We start from the raw sequence: 16,917 nt of genomic DNA, 5'->3' as shown, positions 1-16,917 counted from the left end.
CCACCACTTGCAGAACAGGTGCTTGGTGAAATTCAGCTAATTGGGTGTTTGCAATAAACTGTTTAAAATTATGTAAATGAACTAAAATTACAAGGGTTTTATCAAGACAGAAAACTACCAATCACATTTTCAGTAACTGACTGCTTCCAGTGTTTTGTCGTGCAACTTTTAAAACACAGCAGTCGTTTTGACTGCAACAAGCCCAACAGGCAACAGAGTTAAAAGGCTGGCCTGAGCATTTTTCAATAACAATCCCTGGTGTAGGTGATGCAAAGATCATGGACTACAGCGCACATGACAACACTCTGGTTTTGACGGATGCCAGCGCAACTTCAATAAAGTCCTTCAAACTGAGGAACTCGGTCTTGGTTGCTAAAGGGCAGATGCTCAAACTGCTAGATGACCAAATCACTGCCATGGCCCTTGACTGGGTGGCCCTTAATATATACTGGAGCAGCAACAAACAACAAACAGTAAGTAGAGCAACAAAGCTGCTCTACTCACAGGTAGAGCAGCTTTTAAATCTCTGGACAGGGTGCTGGTCATTTAAGTCTCCACGCAACATTTTGTTTGAATTTCATTTTCCGCATGAACTCTATTCACTCTCGTATTAATCGCCTTATTTATTAATGCTGGGAGTTTTGAACATAATGTTCCTAAGTTCTGGTTGCGTTTGCCAATTACTACCTTGTGATTGGCTCCCTTTTTTTTTTTAAGGTGTTACGGGTTTTTTTTAATTTGTTTTTGACATATGCATCGATTTCACAATTGAAAGTGAATATAACTAGCTACTATTGAAATCAGTTGCAAAGGGAAGAAAACCACTACACAAAGTGCAATATCAGCACGTGCGTCTTTGTTCAGATGCGCAGAAAGCTGCTAATGGCTTCCTGGATTACATGAATATTCCAGATGAAAAACCTCAAATGAAATCCATGTCACTCGCAGCTGATTGAAGGAAAAGCCCCCAAGGTGAGTTTCACTTGTTTCATGTTGTCTTTTCTTGGGATCCAAAGCGTGGTAAATGTGAGATAAAAAAAAAAGAAGAAAAGAACAGTTACTTCTTCCTTGAACTGTACTGAGTCAACAGAGTGCTGAGAGGCTTCTATTGTGTTTGTGCAGCTTGCAGAAAACAACCTGCTAAAGCTGCCTTTGTGTTTCCCTTGAAATCTCAGCAGTGGTTTTATTTTCTCTTGTGTAAATGCTCTTGTTGAGTACAAGAGGTTTATTTAGATAGCACTTCTTGTACCCCTGGAAGGAAAAGAAGTCACCAAGTGCTCTTATTTACAAAGAGTTGTCTGAGTCTAATTTATTGCCCGTGTGGCTGAGCTGATGCAGACGCCGTCATTTCAACCTTCTTTTAATGACATATCCTCACACACAACTAAGTTTGAGTGCACTAATCGAAATGAGCTTTACTTGCCAAATTACACAAGGATTTTGGGTTCAGCTTCCAGTTTAGACACTGTCAATATGAAAAAATGAAAACGTCGATATTTTGTGTATATATGTCTTTTTTTAATTGACTTGCGTATGAATTAGAGCAAATATACCTGACACTGAAGTGGGAGCGCTTGACTTTCTCGCTAAACTGAAAAAGGGAAAACAGGTGATCTAAATTACACAAAATTGAGACAACGTGTTACAATTAATCAAATTAATTTTATCCAAGTAAATATATCAAGTTTATTAACTTGTCGCGTTAAGTAAGCGTGATAAACTTAACTTGATTATGTTACAAATTAACAAAATTCTTTCAAAGTTGGAGCTCCCCTCTTTTTTCAGTGTGGTAGCAGGAAAACTAGGAGTGAAATGCGCGTGCTTGTTTCGACGACATGCTAAAATCACAGCGCCATCCGGTGCCCTGGCATGACAACTGCAGCAGATTTAAGGCGTCATGGTGTTGGTCGTCTTGTTTAAATGTGGAACTTTTTCCCAATCAACATCCGAAATACCGGCAGTCTTGTGTAAGCAAAGCCAAAGTAAGGCTCTTTAGTTAAACCATAACTGAAGTCAAATATTTTAAGTCATATTTTATATAGAGAGAGTTTGTATAGTGACTGAAACTATTGTAGTTGCTTGATTATGCTAGAAAATGGCACCATGTGCATGGAAAATACATAATGCTGCTTTTTAACCCTCTTTTTTAACCTGTTCAGGTTAACACAAATTTCTGAATTGGAGAATATGTGTTACATGAGCTCAGTTCATGGGAGATGAGTTACTATTTAGAATGAGGTGGAAGCTAAGGGTCTAAAGCGAATGCATGTTTCGCTGACACGCTAAAATCACAGCGCCGTATATTGGCCTGGGATGGCAACTGCAGCAATTTCCCAAATCGGGATCCGAAAATACCGGGAGTTTCCAGACAGCGGTCTCGTGTAAACTTAGCCTAGCTAAAAATGGAGGGCCGGTAGGTCAGTACATGATCTCAGGCATAATTGTCAGGTCCCGATGTTTTTCTGGTCTTCTGATAATGAAAGAGGCGACTCACATTTCCCTCAAACATGTTAATCCTCAGTGGGGGGTCTGAGGGCGGTTGTTGCACGGGGAGCTTTTGTGTTTCAGAGTGAGATGTGGACGCGCTGGTAGGAGGTGTGAACGGCTGCTTCTCAAACCTGCAGCAGAAGCTGCTAAGGTTGTCTGCCAGGCGAGGATGGAGGGATGGGCGCGTGGAGTTAGCAACGTTTTTTCAGCTCATTCCGACTACATGCCAGGTCATCTGCAGTGAAGAAGTGTTTCAGCTTCTCGCTGTAGATTCTTTTAGCTGCTCGGATCTCTTTGGACGGTTTGTTCCTGGCTCCTTCAGGTGCCTCAGGTGTGAGGTGAACCACGGCTTATTGCTGTTGCATAAGGTCTGGGTTTGGACGCACACATCCTCACAAAAAAACGGATGTTGGAAGTGAAGGTTTCAGCAAACTCATTTGCGACCGAAGCTTCAACGACGCTGCCGTCTGTGCAGGCCTGTAACATCTGTTTTCCACTTCCTAACAATCCAAACTGCAGGCTTCAAATGTTTTCATTTCTGCCTATAAACGAAGTGAAACCTTTATTTATTTTGAACTTGTAAAATGGCAGAGAAAAAAAGGAAATAATTAACAAATTATAATAATCAACCATAAAAAAACGCCAACATTTTCATACGCAGTTCAGAGTAGGATGAAAAAACAAAGCATATTAAATTCTATCCCCAATTGTCTCGTCCAAATACGTCCCACATTATGCATATTTGTGTCTAATTTTACTCCATGTCACAATTTATATCCCTTCCAAATGTTATCTGTTTGATTAATTAATGACAAGCATGTAACATACTGCGTTTGTTGTCGCGCCTTTAATGGCAGGTTAGGCGAACTGGTTTGGCCCTGACTGCTGAACTGGAAACGCTCTCCTGAATTCACCGGACCAGAAAACGACCAGCGTGGGGAAATTAGGAAAGAGTAACATATCAAGCACTTATTCCTGTTATTTCCAATGACTATGGCTTAAAGCTAAAGACGTTTTTAAAGAATCAGATACTCAGACAATCTGAAGATAAATGAACAGTATTTTTAATAGTACAAATAATATAAGATGCCCAACTCTGTGATCGACTTTAATATTTACATTTTCTGAGAAGTTAAATTTTGGGGTTTCTTTAGCTAACAGCCACAATCATCACAATTAGCAGAAATTTTTTTTTAAATAAATAAACTGGAAACACATCCCCTCCGTAGGTAATAAATCTTTGTTTCGCTTTTCAAATTGAGCAACCAAACAAATTACCTTTTCCCACCTGCATCTGCATATGATAAATCTTTTTTTGTCCCTGTTCACATGCAGAATCGAATGCAAAAAAAAAAAGGAAAAAAAAAGTAAAAGTCTGAAAAGAACAAAAACAGGATTTTCTAACACTGTATTTTGTCAGACAGCCGAGGCATATCCAGGGCTTTTCTCTGCAGTGTAATGTGGGAGAAGCGAGGATTTTCTCACCCCCGTCTTTTTTTTTTTTTTGCTCATGACTCCTTTTTGAATATTTGAACACTGACTAAAGCTGGGAGATTCTGCCTCCCTGAATGAGAGGAAGAATCATCTGTGGGCTCCTGCAGTGAGACTATTGAAGAAGTCAAAACAGTTTAGATTCGTAATGTCTCTGCAGCAACGTGGCGCCTCGCCATTGTTGCATTGTTCATCCTCGAGGCTCTGCGAAAAGAAAGTCATTTCTGAGGCGTTCAGCTGCTTTCCTGACACCTACTTTATTTTACTTCACAGGATAAGAGTCGTGCAGAACAGCTGGATGGATCACAGTCCTTTTTTTGTGTTGGTAAGTCTTCCTTAATAGTTCTCTTTTAGAATGTTAGAATTTAAAATAAGCCTATTGAAATTGCCCCATTGCGCCGTTGTACTTCTGTCTCAGGAAGCTGCATTTTAGGATATTTTTAATTAGAGACTGCTTTGAAAGGAGGCAAGAAAGATCAGTCAGTCTAATCTGAGCTGGATGAAGCTGTAGCATGACTTAATTGGTCTTACAGTTTTATAGATACTCCTAATTTTAAAAGAAGCATTTGAGAAAACCTTCACTTGACTAAAAGAGTAAAACAATAAGAAATAAAGACTACAGACTTGACTTAGACTCATTCTGTGAGGACTGAAGTTTAGAGAGCGACTTTGATTGAATATGTTTATGTCAAGCAATTGAAATTGTTTAGCATATAACCATTTAAACATTTCCGAGATGAATGTGAGGGTGTAATACTGCCTACTTGTGGTAGAGGTGGGTAAATCCATCCAAAATATAGAAAATATCGATACCAAGTTGGTATCAGTATTAGATCGATACTTCAGTGCTATTAAATGTATAGATGGTATTGTGTGTCATGGCTCTTTGAATCACTATAATTAATTTCAGAGAGCTGGTTGATTAGTTTGTCTGTAAGCTCAATTAAAGGAAATCTACTTAAGTAGGATGTTCCACATTATTAAACAGGCCACAGGTTTCAAGCAATATGGGAAAGAGAAAAGATCTCTGCTGACAAAAATCATCAGATAGTGTAGTGTCGTATGACAAGGTATGAAAACATTAGATATTTAATGAAAACTGAAGCATTATCATCGTACTGTGAAGAGATTTATGGCTGATTCAGAACAAAGATGGGTTTGTACAGATAAAGGCAGAATGAGGAAGGTTTCTGATAAATTCATCGGATTAAGAGAGCAGCTGATAAAATGTCCTTACAAAGCAGCAAACAGTTATTTGAAGCTGCTGGAGCCTCTGGAACCTCAAGGTGGAGGATCCTCCAGAGGCTTTCGGTGCATGAACGTACTATTGGGCCCCTAACCAGAGCTCACAAGCAGAAACGGTCTCAGTGGGCCCAGCCGTACGTGAAGATTAACTTTCAAACAGACTTGTTCACTGATGACTGCTGTGCAACCCTGGATGGTCCAGATGGACGCAGTAGTGGATTGGTGGTGGACGGACATCACATCACAACACGGCTGTGACGTCAGCAAGGAGGTGGTGGAGTCATGCTTTGGGCTGAAATCATGGAGAGAGAATCATTGGTCGGCCACTTCAGAGTCCATGAAGGTGTAAAAATGACCTCAGCAAAGTATATGGACTTTCTGACTGATCACTTTCTTTCATGGTTCAAAAAGAAGAGCCGTACCTTCAGCAGCAAAATCATCTTCATCATGCACCATCTCATGCTGCAAGGAATACCACTGTGTCATTGGCTGCTATGGGCATGAAAGGGGAGAAACTCATGGTGTGGTCACCATCCTCCTCTGACCTCTGACCTATTGAGAAAATTTGGAGTTTCCTCAAGCAGAAGATCTGAATGCAGTTCATATCAAACCAGCAGCTCTGGGAAGGTTTTCTGACATCCTGCAAAGAAATTCAAGCAGAAACTTTCCACAAACTCACAAGTTCAATGGATCAAGAATTGTGCTGTGATATCAAAGATGGACTCCTATGTTAACATGTAACTCGGTCTGTTGAGATGTTTTTGATTGAAATAGCTTTTGATTTTAGTACATGTGACCATTTAATGCTGCACATTCAAATAATGACTGTTTATAATCCACAAAATGTTTAGAAAATCTGCTGTGCATAATAATTTGGAACATTTTGCATTTTGAGTTTTTTATTTTTGAAAAAAAATACTGTTCTCCTGGGGAGCTTTGTTCAGTAAAATTTGGATTTATACTCTAATAGTTCATGACTTGAAAATTATACTGACCATCATTTGCATTGACCATTTAAGAAAATCTGAGAAAATATCACTTGCATAATAATTTAGTACACGGTGTAAATACTCTCTGTTTACTTGCTATCAGATTGACATCAAAATATGCCGTATGCCACGCCTCTAATTTTCTTTTGTCACCAATATTGTCTAATTTAAATTTCTACATTTCTGAAACATCTCCAATCTGTGCTTTCTTTAAATCTGCAGGCGTGAAACAGAAAATGAAGAATGCAAAGGCTCAGTCCTCTGCTTGAGTACAAACGACTCGTAACACATGTGCCGCCGTTCCTGATTGTGCTCCAGCAACACGTTATCTGTCGTCATTGTGTTTGGGGGACATTACGACGAGACTTTACGATCACGGAGTTAAAATGATGGAAGGCCTCCATTGGAAAAAAAAAAAAAAAAGAAGAAGAGAAACCCCGCCCCCCCCCCCCAACACAATATCAGAAGGCAGATGGAGAAAATAATGAAAAATGAAACCCATACTCACCTGCAGATATCTCGGAACAATGCTGACAAATGGCAGCAGCAGCCCGGCTGTGCTGTTTTCATCAGATCACATCGTCTATCTCACAGCGGCACCTGTCTCAGCTACCCCATCAAATTTCAGCAGCCCGCTGTCCTCGAGGCGAGCAGGCAGCAGCCAAATTATTTTCAGACTGGTTACTTCAAGGTGAAACAGCAACTGAGGTCTCAATTATTTCTCCGTGGCATATTCAGGACTGGAGCAGGAGAATTGGAAATGGAACGGTGTTATGGAACCGAATGGCCCCTTACCTCCTCGCCTATTTTAACTTGGCAATAATTGCCCAGATCACCTTGGTAATACATCTGCCTAGAAACAATACGCTGTCCTGTAAAGCGAGCACAAAGCGATCTGTTCGGGATAGACATCTGCCAGCGGGGGAGTTGATTTTAGCGGAAAGGAAAAGGATTTAATGGCTTTGAGTTTGTCTGTTTTTCTTTTTTCTTTTGAATTGGGAGTTCATGACTCTTTCATGTGGTCTTTAAATAAATAAAAAGCCTACATTGAGTCACCTGCAGAGCTTGTCTGGTTGTGACATATGGCCCAGGCCATATTCGGCCTCGACAGATCGTCTTCTTGGACGCCGGCCTGGTTCGCGCTTGATAAGCCCGGAGTCCGGCCAGAAACAATAAACCGATAACGAAGCAGTCACCGCCATGTGAGTGAAGGCGGATGAGGGGAATCAGGTGGTAATGTTTTAGTTTTACTTAGCAGCTGAGTTCGGGGACGTGTCTGCACAACTCTCTGCTTCAAAGCAACAGCTCAAGTCGCTTCATCAGACATAAACCCCGAACCCAGCAGCCCCACAAAAACACTTCTACCAATTAAATCAGGATTCTGGACAAAATGCTGTGAATATACTACAAATGTAAAAATCATATTACTTTAATGTTTCTTTTGTTACAACCACAAACTGCAGTTGATTTTTCTTTTTTACATTTCGTGTAATAAAGCAACAAAATCTGCAAAGTTGGAAAGAAAACAAACAACTACATTGTTTTCAACAATTCTTTCTTTTTACCAATAAAAGTCTTGAGATGTGGATCCATTTGTATTCAACCACCCTGAGTCCAAACCACTTTTCACTTCACTTCGAACTGTATGCCTTCTGTATCTCTTTAGCCCAATAATACAGAAATCTCTGCGAACCGTAACGTATTGATGGAGTCTGTAGATTCAGAGTCAGATTTAGGTCTGAACTTCAAATGTTCTGTGAACTGAACCGTTTTATCTGGTCTTGTGTGTCCAGGTTTATTGTTCTTTTAAAAGATGAACCTTCACCTTTGGTCTTTGGCCTTTTGCAGCCTTTAACAGGTCATTGTTTAGCATTCTTTCTTTAGCTGCTGCCATCTTCTCATTAACCCTTGCCAGGTTTCCACTCCCTCCTGAAGAACAGCATGTGCCCAGCTTGATGCCGCTATCGCCATGGATACAGTGTGGAGAAAGTGTGTTAAGGATGTTAGTTTTCTGTCACACGGTGTTTCATTTTGGTCATTTTGTTCTTATCTGACCTGAGCGACTTGTCTCGCAAGGTTTGAGACTTTTGTCTTACCGCTCTGCCATGACGGCTGGTTTTGTGAATAGCATGAGTAATACTTTCCTATCAACAGGCTCAATCACCTGAACTGTGGATCTCTGTCTTTCCAAAGTCACCACAGGCGATTTGGCTGCTTTCCTGATCAGCGCTCTTCTTGCCGGGCTTGACAGGTGGCTTAGGCGAACGGCCATGTCTTGATACGTTTGTGTTTGTGCCACACTCTCTTCCATTTTCAGATGACGGGTTGATTGGCGCTCAGTGATATGCGCCAATCTGATGTTGTTTTATAAATTAACTTTTCCGCACAACTTACTCACGATGGCTCTTTAATCAATTTTTAGTTTGTTTGCTTGGAAAGTCTGGTTTGTTTGGGGAGGTGTGAAGGCGAAATCAATTTCTAGTTCACCTAAAAACCTAGATCTCTGTTCAGTTGAAGTGAACTTTGTGGTGGTTTTAATGAAAGTAGACCAGAGACTGCTCTGAAAGCAGGAAGCAAACTAGAGTGCCGGGAATTATGGGTAAGTACAACCAAAACTAGCAAGAGTCTAGCGCTAGCAGGAGAAATGATTCATGATCTTTTACCAACGGCAAAAAAAAAAAAAAAAAAAATCCTACAACTGCTAAAATCTGACGGCCCTCCATTTTCTTTTGCGAAGAAGGAAATTGCGCTCCTGTCTTCTTCAGAGGTTTTTGTGTGATTTTATTCAGTGATTCTTGGTGCAGCGCCACCACAGGCGAGGAGGTGAACAGGTTTTCAAGTTTGGATTGTTTGACATAGTGCAGTGTGAAAGTGAACCGCACCGGCTGAAAATGTAACAAATGTTGCAGTTTTGGTTCCCACTCTAACCGAGTCTATCAGGTGTGAAAACATCCTGAAGAACACACTAGTGGAGTCTTTTTTCTAATAAGCTACGTAGGCAGTTTCACTGGATTTTACTGGATTCACTGGAGGAGGACATTGAAGAAGGTTCTGTCTATTATGGACAATAAACAGCACCCTCTCCACCACATAGTGGACAGACAGCGGAGCACCTTCTCACATATTCTGCTCCAGCACTGCTGTCGTAGGGACAGATACAGGAAATCCTTCCTGCCACATGCCATCTCACTGTACAATAAAAGCTAAATCATTGTTCTGCACTAATCAGTCCAATTTTGCACAACTGCACTGTGGCACACTTGCTGTACATATATTTACATATACATACTGTTTATACATTTTTTTGAATCTTTGCAAGGACTGCTCTAAGCTGCTTTTTATATTGACAGCATGTTATATTTTATTTTATCTTGTCTACAATTGCTACTCAGTGGTGGTTGTTGTGTGTCTTGTCTCTATGCTGCTGTAACTGCGAAATAATTTCCCTGCTGGGATGAATAAAGTAATTCTATTCTATTCTATTCTATTTCATTTCAGAGATTAGAGTAATCTCTCAAAGTGAAACAACACACCAAAGTTATCAGTTTCATTGTAAAAAAAAAATGGCTAAAAACATCTAACTTAATTCTTATCTTTCTAAATCCACATCACAATTACACATATTTTCTTTTTGTCATCCAAGGTTGAAACATGTTGACTGCAAAAAAAATGTGGATGTCTGGTGAAGACTTGACCTGCAGCTTCTGTTGCAGGAAAACATGGTTCTACAAAGTCCACTAGTGTGAAACCTTGAAGTGACCAGAAGTCTTTTTAAATCAAATATATGTTTTTGTAATTGAAAATGTGTGGAAAAGGAGTCTTTATCATTCAAGCTGTTTTCTACCAGCTGCGCCAGAAACACAGGTCTGCTGTGCTCTGCCTCATGCGCCGGCCCCCTTTAACCTTTTGATTCGGTTAGTGGGAGTCCGCTGCAATATAAACTGCCATGTCCAGTTTGTGAAACAATGCTTGCAAGAGAAATTCACTCGATAGCCCCCCAGAAGCCAAACAAGCCGCCGCTCACTCCCGAACGAGAGGATATTTCCGCTTTAAATCGGACTTTTACCGAAACATGACAGGATTCTGTTTGCTTTCTCTCTCCCCCCCCCGAAGAGGTCAGCTGTGGGCCGAAGAAGCAGCTCCACACAGTCTGGGGATCGGATTTTCTCCTCAGAATCACAGTCCATTAAAATACATGTGTAAAACCTTCAATCAAAAAAGCCTGAATTCCCTTTGGGTTTAGGGCGAACCCAAAAAAAGACTTTCTGTTTCTGTCAGTCAGATTTCCAAAGCTGAACATGCTGTGCAAAACTTTACTACATTTAAATTTTCAGCACAAGTGGCATGTGAGACATTTTCTACATTTTTGGGATTGTCTGAAATAGGAGTAAGATTTTCAGACAGGGAGAAAACCTCACTGTGACTTGTGTTGTTATTTCTGGGCCAAACTGCAATTGAAATCATCATAATTTCCCATCATTCGATCACCCAAGGGGGGGAGACGCCCCCCTTGGGTGATCAACTTTAGTCATGACAAAGTGGAAAACCCAATAAATAAGTACATTTATTCAATTAAGAATAAAATAAAAATGCATTTATATATATATATATATATATATATATATATATATATATATATATATATATATATATATATATATATATATTTTGGCTGTGACCCCCTCTGCAATTTCTTTTTTACTTGCATGGTTTGGCCGTTGGTTGTAGGCAAAAGAAAAAATAATGTACATCCCTGACCTCAGGGGCTGCACTTCTGAAAAAGAGTCAGGCGTTATATGCTTTAGCAAAATTGGGGTTTTAGCTATATCACCTTTTGCTCTAACAGTGTACAAAAAACTTGTACACTGTTAAAACACCATCCATAGTAGGTATAGTTCTGTAAACTCTGTGACTTATTACTTCAGTAGTCCAAGTTATTTCTAGATTATATAATACAAACACAATAATTCAACATTTCCTAAACATTTTACTCTTCTTAACACTTAATATCATTATAAATGAGTAGTTACTGTCATTAATTTTCATTTTGAGAATTCTGATGAAACCCTATATTTACTAGTCTCCTTATTTGGTTAGTTGCTCATTTTGATTCAAGTGGATTAAAAAGACGACTCAGTGGCTCTGTGTTGTACTGTAGTCATTATATATACAGTAAATCAATATATATATTCTTTTACAAATGTTTATTTTTCCAACACATGCGGTTTGATTAATTTGAACATTTAATATGACTTAATACTATACTTAAGCCCAGATGAAGTGAAAAAAGGAAGAACAAGGATGAAAGGATACAGGGGAGTGAAAATGAATGACAGTAGTAAGAAAAGAAATAATTAAGGATTTTATTTATTTAATTAAGGAATGAACCGAGGGCACAAGAAATGAAAAAATGACATCAGGGAATGAGAGAGGAAAGGAGGAAAGGCAGGACAACGCAAAAATGACGTAGCTAATGTCAAAAGGAAGGATAGAAGAAAAACAAAACGAGTGGAAGAATAAAAGGAAGCTTTAATGGAAAGTCAGGACACAAGGAAGAGTCTCCATTACTTCTCTTTGTTTTCCACTCACAACATGCATGAGCATCATTAGAAACAGCCTGAAGTAAAAAGAAATAAGAATGTCAAATGTTCCCATGGAGTTCTAACAGAGTGCAAAAATGTTTTATGAAGTTGAATTGTCCACAAATAATTTCTGATTTTGTATCAATTTGCCTTTTTTTTTTAAAAGAATAGGCTTGTTTGCTCATGTTTAGCCGAGCCAAATCCCAGAATCAAATTCTTATTTAATGGAAAAAGCTATTTTCTCTAATTTTACTGAGTTAAATTATTAATATTCCCTAAACATATTCTAAAGACTGTGATCCGTTTCTAATGGTGGGTAATTAATGTTGAGAGGCAAAGCTGGGGAACTGCAATTTTCTAAACAAGTCATTTAGAGCTAAAACATATTATGGTAAATTACCTTTCTGTCTGAATATAATGAGCCGTTCAATCACACACACACAAAAAAAAAATCACTGGAAACTGTTAATTTTGGTCAATGACTCTCGAATCCCTGATAGGTGAATTAGGCTTTAGCTTGTGCTAGATTATCAAGGTCAAGTTAATAGTTTCATTTTTTCAAAATTTTCCATATTGTGACAGAAAACTATATGGATTTTTGTGGGACTTTGTTATAAATCTCAATAAAATAAAATTAAAGCTCATAAGTTTGAATTGGAAACTAAATGAAAATTTTGTTCTTTTTCTGTACTTGTCTTAACTCTGACGCCCAGGTTTTCTACATATTTTTATTTCCCCCCTTGTGGTTCTTCTTAAACTCTTGACAGTACTGACCCAGAAAGAGTGTTTATGTTTCACAACTTATGTCATAAGGCACGACAGTCACATGTTAACTTGCTGAATTTTAAGAAAATAATCAGAAAGTGGCATATTGTGAAATATTTAATTAATTGATGTTACTATTCAACAAGGATTTATCCCAAATCATTTCAAAAAAATAAATTTCTCACCTAAATATTTTTTAAAAATCAAAACCAGAACCACATGCTTTAAAAAAGTCCATAGATTGTTTAATACAACATACCATATTCTCAACAATTCAACATCAACAAAATTTTGTTAATTGAAAAAAGAAAAGAAAAAAAGAAATCTGCATATTACCTTTATTGCACAGAACAATTTGAATGTATTTTTCCATAGACTTCTTTTTTAGTATCTTTTTCTTTTGTAAAAAGTTGGCTTGGACTATACATGGTGGATATAGTCCAGGGTCGAAATAAAAAAAGTAAGGGGTAACAAAAATAAAGAAGAAAAAAAAACTTGAACTCGCCCCGAACACCCTCAGATCAAATGGGACTAAAAAGAAAAACAACAAAAAAAGGCTCGATACTGTAGCCACACTTTGAACAAAGAGCATTCATATTCAGCAAGAGGGAGAGCCGTGAGCCACATCCAGTTTGTTTAGTTTTTCTTTTCCTTTATGCAAAACGGATTACACCAAAGCTGCTTCAGATTGCTCCGTGGGTGAAACCATCTGTGTCAGTCCACACATCTGCATATTCCGTCCTCACTTCCAGCCGTCACCGTGACATTATCTGTAGTGTCATCCACCGTAGACGCCTGCATACGAACACACACTTGTAAAGCCCGGATGTCCGTAGTGTGTATTTAAAAAGTTAAGGCTTCGACCCTTCGATTTAATATCCAGTACCGACCGGGGGAGCTCAAGGTGCTTGAGTTCTTCCGCTCCCTCGTGACACGGAAAGCACATTTCCAGGGGAGAAGCAAACCTGTAAGTGATCCAAGAAGGTAACGATTCCATGGCTTTAATGGGGGGAAGGAAAAGAGAGGGGCACTTTCATGAATGAATCATCAATTCTTAAAAAAAAAAAAACAAGAAAACAATTAATTATAAAAAACAAACTCCAGAGAAGTAACCAACAATGACAGAGATATTCTACAGCTTTAGGAGCACCACAACAAGTAGTTCTTATTTCTTGGAATCAGGTAGAGGACAAATGAATGCCGTTACGCGAACAGAGTCGAGCACAATGTGGAAAAAGTTATGGGCACAAACTGTGCCAGTGTGAGAAGTTAATTTGGTAATCAGACGTGTAGTGAAAAAAAAAAAACTGGATTAGAAACACCAAAAAATAACTGGAATGAATCTCCTCAAACCTTTTAGCGGACATTGACCAGAAATTCGACGTATCGAGTTTATTTAAATCTGTAAATGCTTGACGAGACTCAACCCAGGACCAGGACCAGGAGTTTACTGGTCACTGAGCCGCAGGACCAAACAAGACCATTCTTTTTAGATTGTAGCATAATTGTTGTGTTTAATATTACACTAAGCATAAATGGAAACTCTTAATATATTAGGGAAAAAAGGACAGTTGAGAATTATGTATTATGTTTGTCACACATCGATAAAATTCAGCTTTACAAAGGAGAAGAAAACCAGACTGGCTTTCTTCTCCTTTCTGTCTGTAAACATTGCATTTCTGAAACACAACTACTCAAAATAAAATGTAGCAGTTTTTACAATGAAGCACTACTAGTACTATAATTACAATTGTAATCCAAGGTCTTATAACAGAAGCCAATCGTTTATTGCAATGTCTTGGCTCTGCAATAACAGCGGTCGTAATTAAATTGTTTAATTTTTCTATCTTTTTTTAATGATTTTTGTAACTAAGAATTTCTTGTATGTCTGTATCAAAGGATTATCAGCATTGTGACACAATAGAAAAAGACAAATGAAAAAGACCATGGGACATTGTATTAACATTTTAACCAAAGATGTACCTGTATGTATGTGTGAGCTTGTTGACTTAGCATTCATTCAGCATCACAGGAAACAAGAAGTGGAATGAACAGAAAAAAAAGAAAATGATTTAAATATGATCTGGCCCCGTATTCTGGCTGTTTGGAGAGCTTTCTTCTTCTTTTATAGTTTGTTTTTCCCCAATCAATATCTGGAGGACTATGACCTTTGTATGACAAATCTGAATTTCAAATAATGCCCCCACAGGCTTTGTAGAAACTACCCTATCACTGGCTGTAGTTACCTCTTGTTTTTTTCTTGATTTTTTTTTTTCCAAGTCAGGAACTGGTCTCGTCAAGTCCACCAGTTAGAGAAAAAAAAAAGCAGTAATCTATGTTAACAGACCATGATCGGCAGGTTTGCAAAGGAGTCTTCTTCTCTAATTTGTCTGATGCTGAAGTCCAAAATCGAGAAATGCCACGCCTTTTTAAATCATTTTCATATTGAACTTGCGAGGAGCGTCCACTGTGGTGCTGCTCATCCCAGCGTCCGATTTGCGTGGGACATACTCGATCTCGATGTTGTGCTTTGTATTGCCTTTACCTCTGCTCCAGAGGAATAGCAGTACCAGACAAAACAGGACGACACCAAGAAAAGAGATGAAACCCATTGTGGTTGCAATGATTAGTGTCTTTATATCAAATGGGAAAGGGACATTGGGCTTTGTACCGTTAGCACGAGTCTCAGTGGGTTGGTTGGATATGAAAGCAAGACTGTTGTTAGGTTGGTGGGGCCAGTCCGGTGAATAACTATGAATGTGTAGGTGAGCAAGAGAGGTGTCATTTCCCCCGGCGTTGCTGGCTATGCATACGTAGGTACCGTTATCTTGAATCTGGGCATAGCGCACCTCAAGGGTGCCATCTGGCAACACAGAGAGCCTTCCAATTGTCTTGGAGGTGATAAACTTTTTCTGAGGAGAAAGCCACATAATCACTGGAGCGGGATCTCCGTCTGCTTGGCAAGCAAAATGAACAATGGCTCCTTCGTCAACAAATTTCTGCTGGGCTTTACGATCCCTAATCCTGGACTTGCGACACGTGAAGTAATTTGGCTGCAGAACATCTGGGAAGTCCTTAAACTCTTTGCCTTGGACGAACTCGGGAGAGGCGCAGGTGGGCTGTTGCTTGTTGAAGTTCAGTCTCCATCGCCTTCGGAAAACCCACAAGAGTCGGCAATCGCAGGCCAGGGGATTATCGTACAAGGCCAGGGTTTCTAGGTTTCCAACCGAATGGAAAGCTGACTCCTCCAAAGTGGTAAGAGAGTTTCCAGACACATTTAGTATTTTCAGGTAGTTTAGTCCTCGGAAAGAGTAGGGCTCAATCATTGCTAGTCTCCCTCCAACCAGGTGAAACTCCTGTAGACGCAGAAGGTCATGCAGCTTATTTCCCTCTATGGTATGGATGGGGTTGTATGAAAGATTAAGAAATCGCAAATAAACCAAGTGCTGTAAGGCTACATAAGGGATCGTGGTCAGGTTGGTGTTGGCAATGGTCAGAGAGGTGAGATTTAATCCATACAAACAATTTGTGGTCATGGTATCCAGGTATGGCCAATTAGCTATTTCCAGCACTTTCAGCCGATGTAGCCGTTTAAAAGAGTAATCCCGTATGGAATTGATGTTGAGGTGACGCAGCCTGAGAGTAATCAAACTATGGAGGTGGGTAAAAGCCTCTGTTGGCACAGAAGACAAGTTACACTTCTCAAGACTCAGGTGCTCGAGGCTGTTAAGGCCGTGAAAAGCACGGTGAGCGATGAAAACCAGATCGTTATCACCCACCTCTAGAGAGCGAAGGTTGTACAAATCCTGGAACATATAGTCTAACAGGATGACAATCTTGTTTTCACTTATGTCCAGCTCGGTGAGATTGCTCAGGCCCGTAAATACACCCAATTGGATCAACTTGAGCTTGTTGCTGCGCAATCCCAGTGTCCGTAACCCATAAAGGTTATTGAATGCTCCGGGTTCAATTGTGGAGATAGTGTTTTCGCTGAGCTCCAGGTGTTCCAGGGTCGGAAAGTTGGCAAACTCATCTGGGTTAATCGTTCTGATGCGGTTCTTGCTGAGGTCCAGCAGTCTCGTTTCTGCCGGAATGCCCTCGGGAACGGTCATGAGCTTCTTACGATGGCACATCACTGAGCGCTCTGGAACGTTACACTCACAGCGGGATGGACATCCCGTGGTGGAGCCAGAAAGCACGGTGCCCAGCATCAGGATCAGAATGGGCTGCCAGCAAGCCACCAGGTAGCTGTGCCCAGTCGCTTCCCTGGCCACCATCTTATCGGTTACCTGGGTAGAAGCAGAGACATGGCAAATAGTTTGTTAGATAATCAAACATTAATGATCTTAACTTATAAA

General features: G+C 39.6%; 1 protein-coding gene and 1 long non-coding RNA gene across 6 annotated transcripts in view; one reads left to right on the top strand and one right to left on the bottom strand.

Moving 5' to 3' along the window:
* Positions 1-16,917, top strand: part of LOC111611378 — a 104,314-nt gene that overhangs the window by 86,662 nt on the left and 735 nt on the right. The window contains exons 3-4 of one of the 2 annotated variants that reach the window (XR_002754024.1): positions 4,252-4,303; positions 6,435-6,623. This is a non-coding gene — a long non-coding RNA (uncharacterized LOC111611378). Of the gene's footprint in view, positions 1-4,251; positions 4,304-6,434; positions 6,624-16,917 lie in introns of those variants that run through there. The other variant, XR_002754023.1, reaches the window with a different exon arrangement.
* Positions 12,664-16,917, bottom strand: part of LOC102231010 (leucine-rich repeat and immunoglobulin-like domain-containing nogo receptor-interacting protein 1) — a 168,063-nt gene continuing 163,809 nt past the window's right edge. For all 4 annotated transcript variants that reach the window (XM_005811442.2, XM_023347583.1, XM_023347576.1 and 1 more), the window contains one exon: positions 12,664-16,848. In XM_005811442.2, the coding sequence (XP_005811499.1) occupies positions 14,989-16,836 (1,848 nt within the window). In that variant the 5' untranslated portion in view covers positions 16,837-16,848 and the 3' untranslated portion in view covers positions 12,664-14,988. The remainder of the gene's footprint in view (positions 16,849-16,917) is intronic.

The sequence above is a fragment of the Xiphophorus maculatus genome, chromosome 2 (genome assembly GCF_002775205.1).
Source record: "Xiphophorus maculatus strain JP 163 A chromosome 2, X_maculatus-5.0-male, whole genome shotgun sequence".
NCBI lineage: Eukaryota > Metazoa > Chordata > Actinopteri > Cyprinodontiformes > Poeciliidae > Xiphophorus > Xiphophorus maculatus.
This window is presented reverse-complemented; position numbering and strand designations above follow the sequence as displayed.